This window comes from Mytilus trossulus, chromosome 8, assembly GCF_036588685.1.
Source record: "Mytilus trossulus isolate FHL-02 chromosome 8, PNRI_Mtr1.1.1.hap1, whole genome shotgun sequence".
Lineage (NCBI taxonomy): Eukaryota > Metazoa > Mollusca > Bivalvia > Mytilida > Mytilidae > Mytilus > Mytilus trossulus.
In genome coordinates, this window is record NC_086380.1 from 7,436,084 (window position 1) to 7,460,082 (window position 23,999).

The window sequence follows — 23,999 nt, forward strand, 5'->3', positions numbered from 1 at the left end:
TATAAATTACAAAAAAAGAGAAAACACAACAAGTTACACATTTCATGTGTACGACGTACATTTCTGGATGAGCTTTCACCAGGAACGCTAAAAACAGAATATTAAACTATCAAATGGAAACTGTTTGTTAAAATGACAATAACAAAAACACTCTGCAATACTTATATTTTAGTTTCAGTATATAAAAGGTGATTTTAAAAAGCTTATATAAATACAAATCCAAGCAAACATAGGAATATATAATCAAATTGTTGAAAGAGACGTGCTATTATAATAAACACAGGAAAATGTACGGATATGACAATTTCCTTTAAAAATTGTAACATATTAATAAAATGGACTCTGTGTTAGATTATGAATCCAATAAAACAAAATTGGCCGAATGTCTTTTCTAATATTTTTGCTGAAGTTGATAGTTAGGTTCGCATTTCAGTAATTTTCTGACTTTGAGACATGAATGAAAATACAATGCTAAAGACTGAGCAAAATACTAGTAGGGGATAAGACCTTTATCGGGACTGCGGGATCGGGTGTTTTTAAGCTAGGGATTTTGTGACAGACCCTTTCGGGATCCGGGAATTCTTTTTTCGAATTTCGGGATGTCGGGATTCAAATTTATTTAAATTCGGGACCTTGGGATTTCGTGTATTTAAGCCCACCTTCCCCGCCGTTTCTTCTATTAGTAGTTCCGAAGTAAGCAGCCAGTCAACAATTTCGATAGAATGTGAACAGCTACTAAATAAGAATTCCGCCGGGATTTTACTACACTCGTTCCATATCGTAGTATCGGAAACCAGGATATAATTTTTCTAACACGAGTAACACAGCGGAAGCAAAGTTTGAAGCAGGATCTCCTATCTTACCACTTAGAACACATTAGATCATCTCCGTTTTAAGGGGGTTCGTGTTAATATGTTACTCTATTTTGTGTTTGTGAACTGTTGTTGTTTGTTTTTCTAGCCGAACATTTTGGGACTGGTCTTATCTTTAGTTTGCATGTTGACCTTTTGAAGTCTAAACTATTTATGTGTTTACTATTTTATTGTCGTATTACACAGTTTCTCCCTTTGTTCACACATTAACATGATCAAAATGATACACACAACATTACAGAACAAATACTACTACGTCGAAACAAAATGAACAAAAGAAAAGAAAATTGTACACGTCATATGATGTTTCAGTTGAATGTTATCTTTTTTAAAGCAAGCTTAAACAAAACACTTTACAAACTTTATATTTGCTTTTTCTCCACCACCATAGGACAGCAAAATGACGATTATCAGGATTTATTTCTTCGGTTAAATTGTGCTTTCTGATATTTTGTTTAAAATTTGTTTTCCTATCATTTCAAACTGTCCTAAGCCGTTTCGAAGCTTCTTACATCTATATCGTAATGCTAACATAATTGAAAGTCATCAAAATTACCAGGATTATAATTTGATACGCCAGACATGCGTTTCGTCTATATATAAAAAGCCAAACAAGTACAAAGTTGAACAGCATTAACGACCGAAAATTCCACAAAGTTGTGCCAAGGTAATCGGCTTCTGGGGTAGGAAAATCCTTAGTTTTTCCAAAAATTCTAAGTTCTGGAAACAGGAAATTTGATAAAAATTACCAAATAATTGATATTCATGCCAACACCGAAGTGCTGACTACTGGGCTGGTGATACCCTCGGGGACGAAACATCAAACCAGCAGTGGCATCGACTCAATTGTGTAAATACACACTGTACACAGCTACTTTTGCATAGGTACTATTTCTGTACTAATAAATTGTAGTACTGTAAATCTACTTTTATATTCAGTACTATTTTGTTACTCTAAAATTATTGTAATATTTAGGTACCTGTAAATAACAGTACTTTATTTGTACTTGAAATTTTGGTATTATAGATTTTTGGTTACTACCGTTACATTTTCAGCATTTTGAAAGTTTTTCTATTTCAAATCTTTCAAAGTTCTGATTTTCAAACATGGAATATTATAGTATTCTGTACCAAAATATTTAGTGCAAATCAAGTACTGTAAAATACTAGTACCTAAATATTACAATAGTTTTAAAGTAAAGAAATAGTGCTTAATATTAAAAGAAAATTTCCAGTTCTGCATTTTTTTCAGTACAGAAATAGTACCTATGCAAAAGTAGCTGTGTAGTTAACAAAGGCACCAGGATTGTAATTTAAAGGTGACGTGTTTCGCTCAATCTGGTTTTGATGAAATTTTTGATAAACAGAGGCGAAGAGAACTAAAGCGATCAATTATATATGCTGCTTACCATGTTGAATTTACTAATGGAAATTAAAATTCAAGTGTTGTTTCTAGTTTAATCCAGTTATTTATCTGTATATAGATATAGGAAGATGTGGTGTAAGTGTCAATGAGACAACTCTCCATCCAAATAACAATTTAAAAAGTAAACCATTATAGGTTAAAGTACGGCCTTCAACACGAAGCCTTGGCTCACACCGAACAACAAGATATAAAGGGCCCTGTCTCTGTTTAATCTATTTAGAACCACATTTCTATTTCCATTGCCAAAAAGTAGTGCAAGGCATCAAGATGTCTGGCCAAATGTCTTTGGTAGTTTTCCTGGTGTTGTTGATCAGCTATTCCAGTGCGTCATTAAAGGAATTGGAGACCCAAATGAATAGCAAGTTTCATAGCATGGAGTTCATTTTGAAATTCCATTTTGGACGTATTCGACAACTGGAGGAAGTCGTGATCAGTCAATCTGCACAAATGAATGCAGTGAGAAGAGAACTGGCTATCACTAAAAAGGAAAATAAAGACAGAAAACAGCAGATTTCTAGTTTAAAAAAATCGTATTGAAAAGTGCTTTTAAACATTTTATCAGAAAGGCAGTTGATGAAATGCATAACAAGCTATGCATCTTGTCAAGGGTAAGTAGATTCATTGTCCCTCCGAAGCATGAGAAATACAAACTGTGATCACAGATTGTAAAAGAAATCTCTATTGTTCGTGTTGAGATGTTAAATCAGTAAGATGATTTTCACATATCATTAACCAAAGAATATTATGTTTGTGTCTATTCAAAACTTCAGTGTAGACCAGGAGGAATTTGAATTTGCATCTAAATGAATTGTAAATGAACTCATCATAGATACCAGGACTAAATTTTGTAAATACGCCAGACGTGCGTTTCATCTACAAAAGACTAATCAGTGACGCTCGAATCCCCAAAAAGTTAAAAATGCCACATAAAGTACGAAGTTGAAGAACATAGAGGACCAAAATTCCTAAAAGTTTTGCCAAATACAGCTAAGGTAATCTATGGCTGAGGTAGAAAAGCCTTAGTATTTTTAGTATTTCCAAAATTCAAAATTTTGTAAACTGTTAATTTATAAATATAACCATATAAATGATAATTCTTGTCAGCAAAAAAAGTGCTGACTACTGGGCTGATGATACCCTCGGTGAAATAAATCTCAACCAGCAGTGACATCGACCCAGTGGTAGTAAATAAACTGAAAATGGTAGAATTAAATAAATAAAATAAGTACTTCTGTTTCACGCAAATCTTACCTTTTTCAACGATTGAAACAAAATTGACATTTTAGGATTTGGAGTACAAAGGCTATATGTTACCAATAATTGACAACTGTTGTACAGTTTGTGGCCTTGCTACATACATATATGACTAGCACCAGTCAAAATTGAGACAAAATTGCACAATTAGAAAAGTAATTGACTTATTTATTTTGGCAATTAAATTATTATCGTTTTATTCGTCTGTTTTAGATAAGCGACGTATTAAGGGTATCCAACCTTATCCAAACCAAGTCCATACAACAGCGTTCTATGCATACATTAGCCAGCACTTAACCATGATGGAACCAAACCATATTTTAGTATTTGATACAGTAATCACGAATTTAAATGGAGGCTACAGTCCAAACACAGGCATTTTCACAGTCGCTGTTGATGGTGTGTATGTTTTTACGTTTAGTATAAGAGACCATAGTACCAGCTTCTGTTCATACGAAATAATTAAAAACTCCGAAGTTGTGGGTTCGGCAATTGGCGTTCTAGAAGGTTCCACTATGCAACAACACGTGATTGGGACAGTCGTAATTTCGGCAATTCATGGAGACGTCATTTACATAAGAACACACTCAACTCTCCAACACAAAGGTGCGATATTGAGCAACGATCACGGAAGAAATTCGTTTGCTGGATGGTTGATTTCTAATTAAAATAAAGAGCTTACGTATTGTTTTTGAGTATCATTGACAAGTATCTGATAAAATTGAGAATGAAATTGTGGAATAGGTCAAAGAGACAACAAGCATACGCAGCGATAATATTACCAACCCGGAGTTGGGCTTGATCAGGCTTCTAAATTAAATGTCAGATTTATTTATTGAGGCAGATTGTAGATGCTTAACATAAACGATATACCAAACTACTTTTTGGATGTTCTTTCTTTTCAGTTTATATCCTGTGGTAACAATAAAATCATCTTGGCATTAATTCAATAAGGAACAACTTCACTTACATAGACACCAGGTCGCAAATTGTTTTTCTTTTATATCATGTGGTTTAAATTAACTAGACAACAATTCAATAATGAACGACTAAAAAATTGAAAAAGTAAGGAAATACGAATTGGTGATATTCATACATGAAACTTCTGAATGCCAAGGAACAGTAATTGTATTGCGTTGTTCATCTCATAGTGGATATTGTGACCTCAATTCACTCAAAATTGCACTCCCAAGCTATTTTTTTTTGTAACGATTTGATTGACCTTTGTAACTGAATGCCGAGAACAATATATTAAAGGAACTTAAAATTAAAGGTGATCATTTCGACCAGAATTTAGATATTTCACATTCTACACTACATTGTACATGTTGTATATGACAGTAATAAAAAAATAGTTCAGTTCAAATTAATCGTCATTATTGAAATTTAGAAATCGGTGACACTTGCACTATTGACTTCATTCAGAACCATTTTCTTTTTGTGGCGTTCGAGATGATTCTTGCGATCAAATCATTTAACAAGAACGCGTGTTATGTCCATTTATGATGGAGATATAACGATAAGGTATTTTATCACATTACTAGCAACAACAATGTATTTAAACATATCAAAGATACATACCCGATAATCTGAAAACACAAAAAAACAATGCTAAATACTAGTACCAGAAAATAAAGCAATAATATAGGGGAATATTGTTTCCGAGTAGAAATTTATATTGCACGAGCTTGCGAGTGCAATATATGTTCTACGAGGGACAATATTCCCCAATATTCATGCAATTACCCTTTTATTGTATGGTCATATAATATTTTAAAGTAAAAATTGTTTTAAACAAGATTTTGTCGTTGATGACGTCATGAGTTTTGAAGATTTATTGCACTAGTGCAATATTGGAATTTATTGCATGCTAACTTTGGTTACTTTCTTCGGGAAATATTATATTGCTATACAATAATAAAATACTTTTGTTTTACAATATGATGTCATATCCTTTCACATGACAAACCTCAGACTAGTGGGTATGGAAAGATTGTCATTTAGGTTACCTATCCAACCGGCAATAAACCATGTGTAAATAAACATATTCGGTAGTAATGGGGTTATAAAATTCAGTGCTTCGTAAGGAGGCAAAACCATGCTCTATAAAAACTAAAGAATTATTGCAACAAGGTGCACTGGTCATTTGAGGGGCCTTTTTTTTTTTTGGCTCGCTTTTTGGCACGAGTTGTTGTGCGGGGCAAAGGAGTAGGTCCGGTAAGGACCGATTTTGACCTCAAATTTCAGTTTCATCTGACGAAAGATTTGGACCACTTTTTAAACACTAAAGTGACTATTTCACTTGATTCAATTAGTAAATGTGAAAGATTTTAACTGATTTAGTCATTAAAAACGATCCGATTCAAGCTCAAATATGCAAAATCTCCCAAATATGCCAAAAACGTCACTTTTCAGATGGTTTTTGTCAAAAATGAAAGTGGCCGCATCCGTGTTCATCCGCAACCTTTATATATGTTATGTATTATCATAAAATACAACTTACATTTCAATATTAAGGATGAACACGAATGCGGCCACTTTCGTTTTACACGTAAACCGTCTAAAATTTAACTAAAATGATAGAATTTTGAAGATTTCAGTAATTTAGCATGACTTAATGGTGCTACAACCCGATAAATGACAATTGTATTGTCAGAAACAGCCCATTTTTATGTAGCAGAAGCATTCAACTGTCCAATAAATAACTTTAAGGTTACATTTAAACAATTTTGTAAAACTGTTATATTTGATGGGCCAAAAAGGGGTTCCTCTTTGAACTGGTTATTTAATGAATGTAGAATTATCCTGCTCACTTTTAGTCTGAAAAACATATATATATTTCACGTAGACTTTTCATTAATTATAACCTTTGTTTGATTCTTTTAACACATTTTCAGAACTTAAAACCCTACCTATCAATGAAGATTTAGATCTTTGCAATGATTTCATTTTTGGCCGTAGAAACTACGTCTTTTACAAGTTATGAAGAAATGTTTGAAAATAGTTTTCGGTGTCATAGTTGTCTAAAAGTGATAACCTTCTGGTTCAATGACAAAGATTATTTCTATTTTAATCAAGTTATTGTGACTTTGACTTGTCTATTTCAGACCTATTCTACATTTGCATTAGCGAAACATGACAGGTCGGATGTCTTTAATTGTGTTTTTGATGTTATTTGTTAGTTGTTCTAATGCATCATTGGAGGAGCTAGAGATCCGGATTCAAAACATGGAAAGGATAGTGCAGCACCAGAATGACCGTATCAAACAACTGGAACATATCGTGGCCAGTCAAACAGTGGAGATAAAAGAGCTAAATGGTGAATTGGTTGACGTCAAATCGGAGAATTTGGACAAACAAGAGCAAATTTCTATTTTAAAGAAAATGGTATTAGAAAGTTTCTATGAACAGTCCAAACAAGAAGTAGATACTGAGGTGCATGATAATCTGGTTAATTTTGATAAAAGTAAGTGAAATCAATTGATTAACTATAATAATAAGCTTGCCCTTTAAAGCACTGGAACAGGGGGACAAACGAAATGCATTGAACAGTAAATAGAAAAACGTCAGGGCAATGACATGAAAAATGAACATAGAAAAATATAAAGAACGGACAACACAAATCCTACCAAAAACCGTGTGTGATATCAGATCAAGAATAAGCAGATCCTGTTCCTTATTTGGTATCGTCATGTTACTCGTGTAGGTACAAAACCACTACCAGGACTACTTAGATAATTAAGAAAATTTAGTTGCACATTTAAAATATTTATTGACTCATTAATTTTGATAATACGTTTTGCCTTTATATGTGACTTTCCAGACAAGAGACTTCTTGAGAGTATCGATCCTTCTCCGGTTCCTGTTCAAACCACAGCGTTCTACGCATACATGGGTGGGGCATTAACAACACAGGACCAAGACCGAACCTTAATATTCAATATAGTGAAAACAAACATACATGACGCCTACAGTCCACACAACGGAATTTTCACAGTACCGTTTAATGGTGTGTATGGTTTTACGTTTAGTGTAAGAGAGGACGGCAGTAGCTATGGTTCATACGAAATAATGAACAATGGTGTACCTGTAGGTTCAGCGATAGGTATTGTTGAGGGTACCAATATCCAGCAACAAGTGATTGGGACAGTTATAATTTCGGCAGAAAAAGGCCATGAAATTTCCGTTAGAACGCACTCAAGTCTCCCACATCATGGTTTAATACTGAGCAACACTCATGGCAGATCTATGTTTGCTGGATGGTTAATATCACATTAAAGATTTTTTAACTATATGATGGTTTAATTTTCATTGAAAAGTACAAAAATGTATATGTTGTTATAGGTCGATTTATTGACTCAGGCGTGAAAAAATGCGTAACTCAGCCGAGCCACATTTTTCTCCCATAGACAGTATGTCGAGCTTTTTTTACTCTTGTAATATTAACAAAAAGGCGCATGTTTTTAGATTAACATCAACTCGACAAAAATCCTATAACGAACGACATAAATATTAACATAACTACGAAGCAATTACAAATAAGTGATGGAGCACCGATGCTGTTTTTGTTCTTCCTCTAAACATCACCCCAAGAGTGACTTGGGAATAGAAATATTGGGTCCGCACGGCAAAATTTCTGTGCTCATCCAATATACCTTCTTATGCTAGTGGCAGTCCAAATTTTCCCGACCATCATCCCGGATAGCCTCTTTTACCAGACCTACCAATTGTATTTATTGTTAACTTGTTCTTGTTTTTCTCCTAAACATGAATGAAATATTTGCAACAGGACGTTAATCAACCAACAATCGATCAATTTTCTTCTAATCGTTTTAGAACCTCAATGTTTACCACAAGGTTCAGCTCTCATCTTTATTACTAATCAGGAACTGCGACACTTATATATTGACGTCATACCACAATCTTTTTTGTGTCATCAGACATTTTCTCATGTAACATAAGCAGTTTACTGGAATGTTTTTTTGTTGCAGATACATGAAGTGGAATAGGGTACGAATTTGTTGTTACCGTCTTTACCTTTATGTCTCTTCAGTAGAATATCATGACTATAACAACTACAACCTTATTTATGTAAAAATAAATATGCGAGTACTCTCAGATCTGTTTATGTTGTCTTATTGTGTTGGGATGTATAAGTACCCAGCCACGTCCACTTGTATGTTTGTCCATCAGATGAGTTAAGCCTTTTTCAACTGAATTTTATAGTTCGTTCTTATGTTGTACTGTTATACCACTGTCCAAGGTTTAGTGGAGGGTTTGGATCGCGCTAACATGTTTAACTCCGCCACATTATTGATGTATGTGACTGTTCCAAATCAGGAGCCTGTAATTCAGTGGTTGTCGTTTGTTTAGGTGTAACATATTTGTTTTTCGTTCATTTTTTTACATAAATTAGGCCATTAGTTTTCTCGTTTGAATTGTTTTACATTGTCTCATCGGGGCCTTTTATAGCTGACTATGCGGTATGGGCTTTGTTCCTTGTTGAAGGCCACACGGTTACCTATAGTTATTAATTTTTGTGTCGTTTTGGTCTTTTGTGGATATTTGTCTCATTGGCAATAATACCACATCTTCTTTTTTTTATATGAATGGAAAACAAATATGTAACACAACAATAAAAGACAGCCACTAAATTACAGGCTCCTGACTTGGAACGACTTGCACATACAGGATTTGGCGGGATTATATATGTCAATGGGCGCCCAAACTGCCAATGATGCTTGGGGAAAAGAACTACACAACAACACAACAACTGTACAAAATACATGTTTAAATCACCCACTGTGATAACTTCTCTAATACAAATTAAATGTATCACTGAAATCGGGAGATCGCCAGAAATTAACTAACTAGGATAACCCCAACATTCAGGTAACTGATTTTCGCTTGATACTATACAACATTTGATCTTTTTCGGAATGCTTCTAGTCGTTAATTTATCATTGACCATCATTGCCAAAAAAAATATATCATAGAGAAAAAATACAATTGATGAAAGAATATATACGTTTAAATAAAACACGGTTGAATAGCATACATTGAAACCATAATCTTAATCAGTGTACTAACGAAATTGATATCACTGACTTTTATAATTTAAATGATTACACATTTTCCTTTCTTAGTTTCAGTATTGATACATTTGAAAGAATGTCTTGAGAAATAAATCTTTTAAGGGGCCTTTTTCATGGAACAAAAATAAGAATAGAGATATGAAACTTTCCCAAAGAACCTGAGGAATCTTTATGATGTAAAGGTAACAGTTATCATAGTCATTTCGCATTGTCCAAACGTCCATATCATAATATTGCTGATGTCTTGATTATTTGGTGGTTCGTAGTTTAAAATAGTGTTGTCAACGGTTAATCGGTTAACCGGTTAACCGGTCGAACGACCGAATACCGAATACCAAAAACGCTAACCGGTTAACCGGACTTTTTTCCAATTTTGATAGATTTGATATTTTGTATTGAAATCATTAAATAGTTATGTTTTATATAAAAAATGTCGTCGTGGTAATCAATTCAACAGATTAATTGTCCAGTATGTTGATTGCTTTTGTTAATCCTAAAAATCCTAATAATTTAAAAGTTAAGTAGAGCTCGGAGCAGGATCTTACAGAAACAGAATTAGTACACATGGTTTTTTTAACAGTAACCTTCAATGAGTAATGCGATTTAATTTTACTAATTACTTCATTATTTTGTTTTTGATCTAATATTGTGTAAACCTACATCTAAATGTGCAACCTCCTTAGTGCAAGGCTTAGACTTACTTTAAAAAAAAATGTTAACTCAAAAATTGGGAAATGCAAACCAATGTGAATAATGTTCTCAATGTATACGTGATAGTACGAGTAACATGCTTAAAGAAACAAGCAAACAAAGTAAAGATTTACGTGTCGTACGGAAACCTATAGTTGTTTATCATTTTGGTCTCGTATGGAGATTTGTCTCATTGGCAATCATACCACATCTTCTTTTTAATAATTAATCATTTAAAATTGAAACACTCCACCTTTTTTCGGAGACAACAAGAGAAAAGGAAAGAATAATTGGTTTCAGACTTAATCAATTGCACGAGATCAAGGTGTTTTTTTATTTTTCAATCTGAAGTTTTATAATGCCAAAGGACAAACTTTAATTCCATAAGCGCAAATGTATGACTTTGATGAAAGGTTGTCAAATTGACACTCATACCACATCTTATCTATGTGACGGGTACTATTGATAAGGCTTTCAAACAGCAAATTAAACTATCGGTTAACCGGTTAATCGGTCGAACGATTATTCGAGTAACCGGTTAGGGAAAAGTGTACGATTTGACAACACTAGTTTAAAACGAATGCAGAACTGTTCTGTTTCTTTAGTCGAACATCATATATCTTTGACCTAGACTGTTAAGTCATTTTAACCTGAAGTCTATTTTTCCTTTCTTAGTTTTAGGATTGATTAATTTGAACAAATGTCTCGAGAAAAAATTAAATTCAGTGAACCATTTTCCAAAAACAAACGAAAAGTGGGTTATTTTACTAGCTCCAGAGACTTACAATCCAAGTCAAATAATGGTCACGGACTTGATTATCTAGGACGACGGAAAGATAAGAATGACATTCTTGTCTTGTAATGATAACAGCTTTGTCCAATGACAAAGATTAATTCTATTCTAATCAATTTATTGCGACTTTGACTTGTTTATACTAGACCAATTTTACATTAACATCTCTTAAAAATGTCCTGTCGCATGTCTTTGGTAGTGTGTCTGCTGTTGTTTGTTACTTATTCCAATGCGTCGTTGGAGGAACTAGAGGTTCGGATGAACAGAAAATTTCTAAACATGGAACGGCTATTGCGGGACCAGAATGAACGTATCCAAAAACTGGAACATACTGTGGCCAGTCAGAAAATGGAGATATATGAGCTAAATAGTGAATTGGCTAACGTTAAAATGCAGAATTTTGACAAAATAGAATTGAAAAGTTTCGGTGAACAGTTGAACAGAAACGTACATCCTAAAGTGCATGACAATCTAGTTCATCTTGTCAAAAGTAAGTGAAATTTAATGATAGCTATCATTAAGTCTGCTCTCTAAAATACTACCAATAGATAGACAACCGTAACGAGATGAACATTTAAACTCGAAACCGAACTGGAAATTACATGACCAAAAACAACCAAAGAAACTCACAACACAACATTGAATACTGAAGACTAATGAGTTATCAAAGGTACCAGGATTATAATTTAGAACGCCAGACGCTTGTTTTGTCTACATAAGACTCATCAGTGACGCTCAAATCAAAATATTTATAAAGCAAAACAAGTACAAAGTTAAAGAGCACTGAGGATCCAAAATTCCAAAAAGTTGTGCCAAATACGGCTAAGGTAATCTATACCTGGGATAAGAAAATCCTTAGTTTTTCGAAAAAAAATAAGTTTTGTAAACAGGAAATTTATATAAATGACCACATTATTGATATTCATGTCAACACTGAAATGTTGACTTTTGGGCTAGTGATACCCTCGGGGCCGGACGAAACGTCCACCAGCAGTGATTAAGCAACACGAACCCTATAAAAATATGACCTCAGATGTTCCGGAAATGTACCACATTTGTCAAGATGCTCGTGATATTATTTAAAGGGTAACAAGTCGAATTCGGTAGGTCACTATCGAGACCAAGATTACCTTAATGTGGTAATGGCTATTGGGAAATATATGCTGTTATCTGTTTGACGGTCGATCAAATTTTTAGCGGTGATCGTTAAATTTTCAATGGGAACTTTATTTCTTAGAACTCTTGGAAATCATGCTAGATAACGGCAGAAGTTATATATTAAGTTTGAATATTAGTATTTCGGTTTTGCTATTCGATTCTTTCCATAAACCTAAATTTAAAGTTATACAACTTTAACTTGTTTGTTGTTACGCTCATTTTTTACATTCAGTCCTAGCCAATCTGACTAATCCAAATCAATAGTATCTCGAAAATTGTCGGAAATATTGATACAACGAAATCTGTTTACATCCATTTCGTTTCGGACTAAAGACTTAACGATTAATATGATTAAATATTCGCCATTTCAACAATTATGTGGACATATGTGGAAAAATGGTGTAAGTAGTCATCTAAGGAGACTACAAGCCGATCAACCGTAACAGGTTTCGAATTAGACCGATCTAAACTGTCAGTATTGTTACCAATTATCGGTATTATCAACTCCATGTATTCTGGTATCTCCACAAATTACCGCCATGATGTAGCCAAGTGTACTAAATGATGCATTAAACACCAACCATCAATAAATGTAAAATTATTCTGCTTATATAGATATAGGAAGTTGTGGTGTGAGTGCCAATGAGACAACTCTCGATCTGCATCCAAATAACAATTTAAAAAAAAGGTAAACCATTATAGGTCAATGTACGGCCTAAAACGGAGCCTTGGCTCGTTAGTTTTCATTCTAAGAAGTCTCACAATAAGAATAGGACACAATGTAACCCTTGTACATCCACTACTTTTCGGACTAAAGAACTGAAAATAATAATAAAAAAAATAATATTAACATAATATTCGTCTTTTAACTTTTGATAACACAACATAGAAGTTTTCAGAAGTTTTTTTACTTATTCGTTTTGATAATTATCGTATGTGTCGTAAATATATATTATGGGATTTTTTTTTCTTTAGATAAGCGACTTCTAGAGGGTATCCAACCTTCTCCGGTCCCTATTCATACCACAGCATTCTACGCATACATGAATCAGACCTTAACAACGCTGGACCAAAACCGTATTCTTATATTTGATACGGTTAAAACTAACATTAATGGCGGCTACAGTCCATACACAGGAATTTTCAGAGTGCCTGTTGACGGTGTGTATGGTTTTACGTTTAGTGTTAGGGAAGATCCCAGTAGCTATGGTTCGTAAATAATTAAAAACGCCGAAGCTGTAGGTTCAGCAATAGGTCTTGTTGAGGGTACCAATATTCAGGAACAAGTGATCGGGACAGTTATAATCTCGGCAAGTAAAGATGACAGTATTTTTGTTAGAACACATTCCAGTATCCAACACCATGGCGCGATACTGAGTAACACTCATGGCAGATCTATGTTTGCTGGATGGTTAATATCTCATTAAATGTTTTACTTACTGATAGTGTTCGAGCATCATTCAAAATTACAAAAAAGTATCATACGTATATTATTTTCATTAATTAAGGAGTAAAGAAAATGCGTGACTTCGTCGGGCAACGTTGTTTATTCCAAAGCCATCATGTCGTGCGTTGGTTCTTTCACTATTGACGTCCTACAACAATCTCTTTTCTTTAGTGTCGTCAGACATTTCCTCTTGTCACATAAGCTGTTTATGGAAATATTTATTTGTTGTGGATACTTGTAGTGGAATGGGGTACGGATTTGTTGTGGACTCTTCTGTTGACCATCATGGCTTTATCAACAAGAAAATCTCAAACTGTATATTTAGCTTTGAAAGTCTCCGACAAGTCTTAAAATTAACGCATGTGCATGTCTTTATGCAGAATAACATGTCTTCCTGGGTACTCCTACACTGTTACCAACACAATCAACCCCGTCTTGTCAAAGAGTACTAACTAATTATCAAATCATAGGAAAATGTATCAAGCTGAAATACATGTAATATTTGTCACTGAAAATTAAGCAAGAACCAATAAATTCATGGTTTAAAGAAAACAAAAACTAAAACACAACATAAACGTCTAGGTAGATATGAGAAACATAATGAGACAACTATCTATAATACAAGAGACCAACTGAACGGAACAAAAATATGTACCACAGCAGCAAACGACAACCACTGAATTACAGGGTCGTGACTTGAGACTGGCGTATACAGCTGGGCGTATACAGCATGTAGCGTGGTTTAACATGTTATTGGGCGCCCAACTGTTCCAGGATTCTGACGAAAAGGTACTACAGAACAACACAAGAACTGTACACAATACGTGGTTAGATAACACGCTGTGAAAACTTGGCTTACATTACTGAAATTGACAGATCGTCAGAACTTAACTAAAACTGATAGCCACAAAATTCAGGTAGCTGAGTTTCTCTTGATCTCGATAATGACATCCACAATTAATAAAAAAAAATCGGAATGCTTCTAGTCGTTTTTATATATCATTGATCATGATTGCCAAAAAAAAGACATGTGAAGAAAGAATGTATACGTTCAAAGAAAAAATTGTTGGATAGCATCTATTGAAACCATAATCTTATTCAGTGTACTAGGGAATTGATATTACAGACTTATTTAATTTAAATGATTACACATTTTTATTTCTTAGTTTTAGAATGGATACATTTGAAAGAATGTCTTGAGAAATAAAACTTTTAAGAAGCCTTTTTCATAGAACAAAAATAAGAATATAGATAAAAAAAAATTTCCCAAAGATCCTAAGTGCAAGGCAGATTCTACTAGCTCCAGGGACTTAAATTCCAAGTAAAACGATGGTTGCAGACTTTTTTTGCCAAGGAAGACAAGTATGGCGATCAAATTTCACTACTGGACTGAATTTAATGTTACACTTACGTCACTTTCACAAATTATGATAAAAAGATAAGCAGATCTTATAATGACATAATTGTCTGGTAGTGATAACCCCTTTGTTCTATGACAAAGATTAAATCTATTTTAATCAAGTTATTGTTTCTTTGACTTGTCTATTCCAGACATATTCTCTAACATTTACACCACCAAAATAATGCCTGGTCGAATGTCTTTAGTAGTTTTTCTTCTGTTATTTGTTAGTTGTTCCAATGCATCATTGGAGGAACTAGAGACCCGGATTCAAAACATGGAAAGGATAGTGCAGCACCAGAATGACCGTATCAAAAAACTTGAACATACCGTGGCCAGTCAAACAGTGGAGATAAAAGATCTGAATGGTGAATTAGTTGACGTTAAATCGGAGAATTTGGACAAACAGGAGCAGATTTCGATTTTAAAGAAAATTGTATTGAAAAGATTACGTCAACAGTCGAAACAGGAAGTAGATCCAAAAGTGCATGATAATCTGGTTAATTTTGATAAAAGTAAGTGAAATTGATTGACAGTTATTAGTACACTCTTACTGATTTTAAGTGAATTATACAAAATGGACATTCAAGCTCAAAAGTCGCAATGCCAAATGACAACGACATGGCTAAAAGACAATAAACAACTGCGCCATGAGCTATTTTGAAGAATAAAGTTCAACAGTTTCTCAATGGTAAAGCAGAATTTATATTGAAATACGGAAGGTTATTATAATAGACAAAAAATGGTCACCAAAGGTTCACGATAACTGCTCAAATCATTTTCTGATAATTGCAACACACCCTTTTTATCAATAAAATCACTCGGAAACGTGAAATCGAAAATTTATAAAATCGAAAAGGAGCTCATGTCAATAGTTATAATCAATTCACCGAAGTTACTTGCACATTGATAAAAGCGTTTTTGAGTTATTGTCCGAAATCTGGAAAATCACCCATTCTAATGAAAAAGCCCTGAGAACTCGGAAATTTAACGTCTAAAATTTAAAAAAAAACGTGATCTCACGTCAAAAGATATAAACAATTCACCAAAGTTTCATGCGAATTGGTTGAGTAAACGGGCGTTGAGTTTGCAAATCTTGCTCCATCTTTTACACCTGTTGTGTTTCATATTTAAGCACAAAGCCGGTGATAGTTTTCTATTGGCACATATCAGCCGGCATATGTTTTAACTGTCAACCAACACATGATGGGATCTGTAAAATTTTCGAAAGGATGATGTCTACTTCTTTACTAGGAACTATTGAAAATCGTCCATAGAATTTTTTTTGACTTTTTGACAATATCTTAATCTCAAGTTATACCATTTGACTTGCTTGGTTTTGATTGTTATTGGCTTGTTATCATTACATATTGTACTTTGGTATACTCCAATCTTAAGTATTTCAAGTCAACATTACCATTATTGGCAGATTATTGATACAATGATGATTAAACACCTTACAATGAAACTAGATCACGGGTGTCATTCGGTTTAATGAGAGAAATGGTCGTGAACGAGTATCTAACGGCGGTCAAGTATTGAGAGACGATCGTGAAAGTTCTAGTAACGGATCGTGACATTTAATCGAAAAGACATATGAAAGGTCAATAAATATTCTAATTTAATTAATTACACAGACAAATTAACGACAAAATAAAACTGTTCGTCAAAATGGTTCAACATTATGATCAGTATGTGAGAATAACTTAAAAGTACATAGTTATTACAAAACAACAAAAGGCAGACTGTTTCTCGACATTTCAATGACATAAAAAATGTAAACAAACATGATTTTTTTCACAAATTCTACTACAAAAACTACTTTTATCCGAATAAGGGCATTCTATTTCATTTAATCAAGTAGTTAATTTGTATAAACATAATCTGAAACTTGGTAAATAAAGAATTATTCACATGAAAATTGATTTGTCGGATCGTGAAAGATCATGTACCGCATTTTTGAAGGTCGTGAAAAGGATCGTGAAAGATCTGATGCTACGAAGATGTTCAAATTATTCTTCAGTTATATCATAATTAATATTTGTTATTGGTATTGATAAAAGCTAGATAGGTCAACATCCTCAATGGGTTTAAGCATTTCAAAGTATTAATATTTTCGGAAAATGAAATGTAAAATAGTTGGAAGATTGTAGGATGAAGCTTTCTATTGTCATGTGAAGTACTCACTTATCACGAGATATATGATACACACATTTTGTATATTGGATCCTATAAACTAAATGTCTGTCAGACAGGATTCACATGACCCCGAATTTGCCTTAATTGATGGATGAATATTTATTTTGTGGTCAAGTCCGTATCGCAGATTCGTTACGCTTTAGGATAACTGTCTTTTGTTATGGTTGTAAGGTGTACATTTCCGACTTCTGCAAGGTTTCAAATAACATCGAACTCATTATCATGCATCATTCGGCAATGTTCGTTTTATGTTGTTTAGCCTTTTGGATATATACCTGTATGCTATAGCGCCCAGGTATTTTGTGTATGGTGTACATGTCTGTCTGCATGTTTCATCTTGACCATGATGACTTCAATTGTATTTGATATATTGCATGATAGTAAGATGTCTATGTCTGGCTGTCGGTCAGGATTCATATACTTTTGACCTTATGTACCGAATAAATTGGTCAAGCATAACTTTTACATTTGTCAGTTTCTAAGGCACTGTAAGAATCGGAACACATTTATTTGGTGTAAAGGATATTTGTAGAGATCTGTATGGCATGGTATTCTGACCTTGAACTCTTTTTATGAACCATTGACAATCTTTAGCGCATTTGACACTTCTAGTAAAATCCTTGATAGTATAGACGTTCAACAAAAATACTATCATAAGTAAAGCAGACGAGACATTACAGCATGTGTGCTAAAGTATTCTATAGTATGTAGTATATGGTTAAATCAATCAACATCTGCGTTGTATACAAAGAACATAAGAAAGTACTGTGTACAGTGGTCATCAGCATGAATTTCGGAAACCTGCACAAATGACACATGGCCACCATTATGTAGCCAAGTGTGCTGAAAATTGCGTTAACAATCAGTCAATCGAAACTTCTGCTTAGCTGTTTACGATTAGGGGGAAAGTTACACAAAAAGAATGACTATTGACTTCTTTTTTTATAATTATCATATGCATCATATTTGATTTTTCAGATAAACGCCTACTGGAGGGAATCCATCCGTCTCCGATCCCTGTTCCTATTACAGCGTTCTATGCTTACATGAGTCAGTCATTTACAACGCAGGAAACAAAACATACTTTATTATTTGATAAGGTAAAAACAAACATTAATGGCGGCTACAGTCCAAACACGGGAATTTTCAGAGTCCCTGTGGAAGGAGTGTATGGTTTTACGTTTAGTGTTAGGGAAGACGGTACAAGCTATGGTTCATATGAAATTATTAAAAATGCAGAAACTGTTGGTTCGGCGATTGGTCTTGTAGAAGGTGCCGGTATTCAACAACAAGTGGTCGGGACCGTAATAATTTCGGCAAGTAAAGGAGACGACATTTTTGTTAGAACACACTCAGGTTTCCAACACCATGGTGCGATACTGAGTAGCACACATGGAAGATCAATGTTTGCTGGATGGTTAATTTCACATTAAATTTTTTGGATGGTGTTTTGGTATCATTCAAAGTACCCTTTCTCTTTTCACGAATGTTACCTACCGAATTACACTACTTACCGAATTTGTAATAACATAAGCAACACGACGGGTGACACATGTTGAGCAGGATCTGCTTACACTATTTTCCGAGTTTGTAATAGCATAAGCAACACGACGGTGACACATGTGGGGCAGGATCTGCTTACCCTATCAGTGAGATTACTCCCAGTTTTTGTGGGGTTCATGTTGATTAGTCTTTAATTTCCTATGTTGTGACTTCTGTACTATTATTTGTCTGTTTGTCTTTTAATTTTTAGCCATGGCTTTGTCAGTTTATTTTCCATCTATGAGGGTTTTTTCTCTCTCGTTGAAAAAAAAACACTTCAACTAGAGAACATATTCCAAAAATGAACTACTTGAAAATGAATCACTGCGGAAAAAATCGATTATGTACTTGGTAAATCAGAAAAAAAGGAAAAGTGATTTATTGATGTTATTCTTCTCAGGTCGCAACGATATATCAATGCACACCAAAAGGTTAAACTCGCCCCTTTGTTGCCACGTACGAACCCACGACACTCAAACTATCGACAATATGGACTATTATGTAGAGCACGATGGATAAAACAAAAGGAAAATCTCAAACTGTGTATTCAGCTTTGAAAGTCTCCGATAAGACGAATATTTTAAGAAACACATGTCTTATGTAAAGTATCATGTATTCTGAACTCCTCCATTGTAACCAAATCATTAAAATGTCGTCTTGTGCAAAACTTCTAAATTTATAGTACTAGTGTTCCAATCATGGGGGAAAATGTATCAAAAGACGTAATGCAATTTACACCAACAACAAAGTAGACACAGTTTTTTGTAAACGGATTTGAACCTCGGAAATTTGTAACAATTTTAATAATCATACTAATAATTGGAGTGACTACAATAGAAGAGAGTTTGCATTTATATACATCCGAAAACATCCTTTGTACGAGGGGTTTTGAAACATATAAATGTGAAAGTTATCTTTTAATAATATCTATACAAACGTACTACAAACTTTTACAATAAAAAGTAATATGAGTGAATGTTCATTTTTGTGTTCCCTGCTACATGTTTCGTCCATGTGTTTTTCGACCATTATAGAATTTCTCATTTTAGTTTATCAAATGGAATTTTAGTAAACTACTTGCTTTTTAGATAGAGCAATGCTTATCACATATCTAATCATTCTGAGATGCGCATACTAATAGCTTTTTTTCTATTGCCATAAAGGTAACAAGGTGATGGATTGTTTTGGAAATGATTCGATTTACATAATCCTACTTTTGTGATATATAAATGTCTTTATTTATCACTCCGCTGCAGTATAGTTTTATAACATATGATGAGTTTATTTACAACCACTGGGTCGATCGTTGCAAACATCGGGTTGAGTTTTTATTCCCCGCTGGTATCACCAGCCCAGTAGTCAGCACTTCCGCGTGAATATGAATTATCATCGATATGGTCATAATTGTAAATTGACTGTTTACGTAACTTAATTTTTAAAATACTAAGGATGATCTACCTGAGGAAAAGATTACCTTAGTTGTATTTGGCAAACTTTTAGGAACTTTTTGGTCCTCATCGCTCTACAACTTTGTACTTTATTTGCCCTTTTAACTTTTTTTTATTCGGGCGTCACTGATGAGTCTTTAATTGCATATACAAAATTTCAATCCTGGTATCTTTGAGGAGTTCATTTATATTTTTATCACGTCTGATATTGTTCGGAAGTACTGTAACAATGGAGATCACAAAATATGGTATCGGGGTCATTTCAAATATGATCAACCAACATTACAATTTATCACCTGTGTCGTCACGCGAACTAATTCACTGTGTAATTAATAAGCGTGTAATCATATTTGATCTCCGTCAAATATCGATAGAAATTAATATCAATGTCTTTCATTCAGATGAGCATTGAAGTAAACATCGTCTTCCGGCACAAAAACTGACAATTGAATAAATTTATATACCCATACAAGAGGTAAATCATCAAAAACATATGCTTAGTTAATTAAATCATTTGTAACTTAGACATGTCGGATATCCATAAGGTTCACAACTGCCTGACAGGTATCTGATTTTTACATTAATTTTGTTTTCGAAATTCAGTCTGTATTTGACTTATTCGTCAAATATAGCAGTGGAATAAAATTTATCAAGTATACGCAAAACTCAAAAACTATGTTTATCATACTTCAATTCAACTTCAACTTCAATCGATGAGTCTTTTGTAGACGAAACGCGCACCTGGCGTATGTACAAAATTTAGTCCTGGTATCTATGATGAGTTTATTTGCATGACGACAATGCAGAAATAGGGAAATCATGAAACATAGATAAATGTTTGTCTTCGGTTTATCGAGCATGTTAGTTTACGACATAGGTCATTCCGTTAAGAGAAATATTTTAAATACCGGTGTGCAATTAATTTTTTTTTCTATCGTGTTTAATAAAGCAATTTCAATATTTAAGATTAAGTCTAGCAAAACAACTACAGTTACCATTCCATTGCATTAAAGAAATTAAGATATACTATCAAGTTTTTCGACATCAACTAGGCAAACGTGATGGTCCAGAATTATTTCAATCATAGCTGTTGCATCGAAAGCATAAAATATATAATTTGAATGACTGGTTCTTGGATAACAATTACTTTTCTACCTATTCCATTTACACATTGCAAAAAGTATAGCAATGTTTTAATTAAAGACATTTGTAACTGTTTATTAACTATTTTGTTTAAAAATTACCTTTACAAAAAAGTAAAAACACAAAAATACTGAACTCCGAGGAAAATTCAAAAAGGAAAACCAAAATCAAAAGGCAATATCAAAAGCCAAGCACATCAAACGAATGGATAACAACTGTCATGTTCCTGACTTGGTACAGGCATTTTCTAATGTAGAAAATGGCGGATTGAACCTGGTTTTATAGCTAGCTAAACCTCTCACTTGTATGACAGTCGAGTCAAAAACACTTTATTCAGATTACAGACAATTATCCCATGTGGGAAAATGGAAAATATCATCAACGGACCTGAGTCACGTTTAACAAGTATAATTCAAGAAGGGGGTCCATGTAAGGTTGAAAAATCAAACGTCATCAACCAACAGAACAAGTAAAAAACAACAGTTACTGTTATATTCTTGACACGATAAAGGCAATTCCGGACATGGTTAATCCTTGCAAATAAAGAAGCATTTAGTAAAGAGAAAAATGCATTGATAAATGGTTTTGAATTGTGAGTATTTCTGATGTTTCATGGTAGTAATCATATCAAGACATATGTTTATATTGTTGATAGTAGTAAAACATCAAGAGATGTCTGACCATAGGTCACGAGAGGTCTTCATAAAATACTGAGAGTGCGTGAATAATGGAAATTAATCAGATAGATATGTTTAATCTTACCGACAGTACTCATCTTGTATATTGTTTTATATTTTATTATTAGTGCTTTTATCGAGATTGGAGAAGACTGCTAAGACGTGGAAATTAAGTGATGCCCAGAAGCCTCTGTCTTTATGTCCTAACAAACGCACAGTTCAATGCTGTTTCGCTTTTTATAATTAGATGATTGATGTTCGATTAATAAAATCACTTTTCCACTCACCTGGTCATGATTGTGCATGTCTTGTATCGTTATTACAAACATAAATTATATTTGCAAGATTGTTTGTTACAGAACAATTAATGGTCAAATTATAAAATGTTATAGAAAATGATTTTGTTTTGTCATTTGTTTGATTCACATTTATTTAAATTTATTTAAAAAAAATATTATTAGATGTAGTGAGAATGATGAGAAAATGATTTACCTGTATAATTGTATGGTTATTTCAGCTGAGTGCATGATAATGAAATAAAAAGGGGTTAGGCTGAAAAATATATAGGTTACAGTTAAATAATTTTTGATTAATTAATAGAAGTGGTTAAAGCGTGCGATATATGTGGTGGTATATTTCTGTATTCTTCTAAATTAAAATAGATATATATTTCTAAATCAAAGCTTTTGCACAATACCGTGAAATAAAAGAAGACATACTCCCCTTTTTTTCATCTGCTAATATTTCGATGTCCAGGTATTAAACCTACAATGTCCCATAAATCTATAAAACTTCGGACAAACAGCAACAAAAAAAGTTGAAACAATCAATCATTAATATTAACAAAATGTACAACGTTAATGCGCATGCAAGTAACATAATTTAGGAATTAGACCTAGATTAGGGGAAATAACTCTTTAAATCATCAGTACATTTGTGTCAACCATTTTCATAAGTTTATTCTAACCTTCTTGATTACATAGATTATATCCAATCTGTTTAAGGTAAATGCCTAAAATTAAATTGATGAACTTGACTATAACAAACGTATCACCAGAGTGATATTACATGTCTCTGGTATCACAGATTTAAAGAGTTATCTCCCTGAACCAATGTCTACCTCTTACATAGTATGTGAAGATAGTGGTTGCATTAATATGAATATTTGCTTGAAGTACGATACTTTCAAATCTTTAAAACCATTTTTGTTGAATATCTGAGGCACTAACATTTACACTTTAATATGTTGAATTGACCATGTAGACTGCAAATAAACTCATGCATGATCACTCATCATAAATACCAGGATTGAACATTATATGTGCACCGGTGCCAGACGCGCGTTCTTAAAAAGGCCCATTAGTGATGCTCGAAAACAAAGTTAAAGAGGCCAGATAAACTACGAAGTTTGAAAGCATTGAGGACCAAAAATTACTATACGTTTTGCCAAATACAGCCTAGGTAATCTATTAATGGGGTAAATTAGATATTTAACATTACTACTGAATGAACTTTATAGCAATGCCTAACAAATTCAATTGTTCAATGCTGCCATTTGTTGTCACTACTTATCAGACAGAGGGAAAATAAAATGGGTGCACATACAAATATGAAAGCAAATTGTATAAATCACTTGTAGATTAATAATGACTCCAGCCAGATCTACAGATTGTTGGTATTCCCTCCCTGAGCTGGGTTATTCAAATATCTATAAAATTCGTAAATGGTTCTGTGGAACCTTGTGGTTCACCCGTGACTGCTTCTGCCAAAGTCATTTAAACTTGACAACCTTGAATCAGTAAAATAAATGTTTTTTTTCCAAATAACAAAGGAGTTTCATAAAATTCTATAAAAGT

The 23,999-nt window shown here is 33.5% G+C and overlaps 3 protein-coding genes across 3 annotated transcripts; all 3 read left to right on the top strand.

Annotated features, from left to right (window-relative positions):
• The first annotated feature begins 6,687 nt into the window (after positions 1-6,687).
• Positions 6,688-7,830, top strand: LOC134681557 (uncharacterized). The gene is made up of 2 exons (XM_063541202.1): positions 6,688-7,018; positions 7,376-7,830. The coding sequence occupies exons 1-2, from the start codon at positions 6,688-6,690 to the stop codon at positions 7,828-7,830; spliced, it is 786 nt and encodes a 261-aa protein (XP_063397272.1).
• A 3,417-nt stretch (positions 7,831-11,247) lies between these two features.
• On the top strand, positions 11,248-13,728 carry LOC134681621 (uncharacterized). The gene is made up of 2 exons (XM_063541275.1): positions 11,248-11,620; positions 13,264-13,728. The coding sequence occupies exons 1-2, from the start codon at positions 11,305-11,307 to the stop codon at positions 13,503-13,505; spliced, it is 558 nt and encodes a 185-aa protein (XP_063397345.1). The 5' UTR covers positions 11,248-11,304; the 3' UTR covers positions 13,506-13,728.
• A 1,683-nt stretch (positions 13,729-15,411) lies between these two features.
• On the top strand, positions 15,412-18,766 carry LOC134681558 (complement C1q-like protein 3). The gene is made up of 2 exons (XM_063541203.1): positions 15,412-15,649; positions 18,312-18,766. The coding sequence occupies exons 1-2, from the start codon at positions 15,412-15,414 to the stop codon at positions 18,764-18,766; spliced, it is 693 nt and encodes a 230-aa protein (XP_063397273.1).
• The last annotated feature ends 5,233 nt before the right edge of the window (positions 18,767-23,999 follow it).

What these genes read in the sequence shown, in the direction of transcription:
- LOC134681557 (XM_063541202.1), top strand. Translation starts at nt 6,688, where the DNA reads ATGACAGGTCGGATGTCTTTAATTGTGTTTTTGATGTTATTTGTTAGT. An exon ending in TCTGGTTAATTTTGATAAAA is followed by an intron (nt 7,019 to 7,375) that starts GTAAGTGAAATC and finishes GTGACTTTCCAG; the next exon opens with ACAAGAGACTTCTTGAGAGT.
- LOC134681621 (XM_063541275.1), top strand. Translation starts at nt 11,305, where the DNA reads ATGTCCTGTCGCATGTCTTTGGTAGTGTGTCTGCTGTTGTTTGTTACT. An exon ending in TCTAGTTCATCTTGTCAAAA is followed by an intron (nt 11,621 to 13,263) that starts GTAAGTGAAATT and finishes TTTTTTCTTTAG; the next exon opens with ATAAGCGACTTCTAGAGGGT.
- LOC134681558 (XM_063541203.1), top strand. Translation starts at nt 15,412, where the DNA reads ATGGAAAGGATAGTGCAGCACCAGAATGACCGTATCAAAAAACTTGAA. An exon ending in TCTGGTTAATTTTGATAAAA is followed by an intron (nt 15,650 to 18,311) that starts GTAAGTGAAATT and finishes TTGATTTTTCAG; the next exon opens with ATAAACGCCTACTGGAGGGA.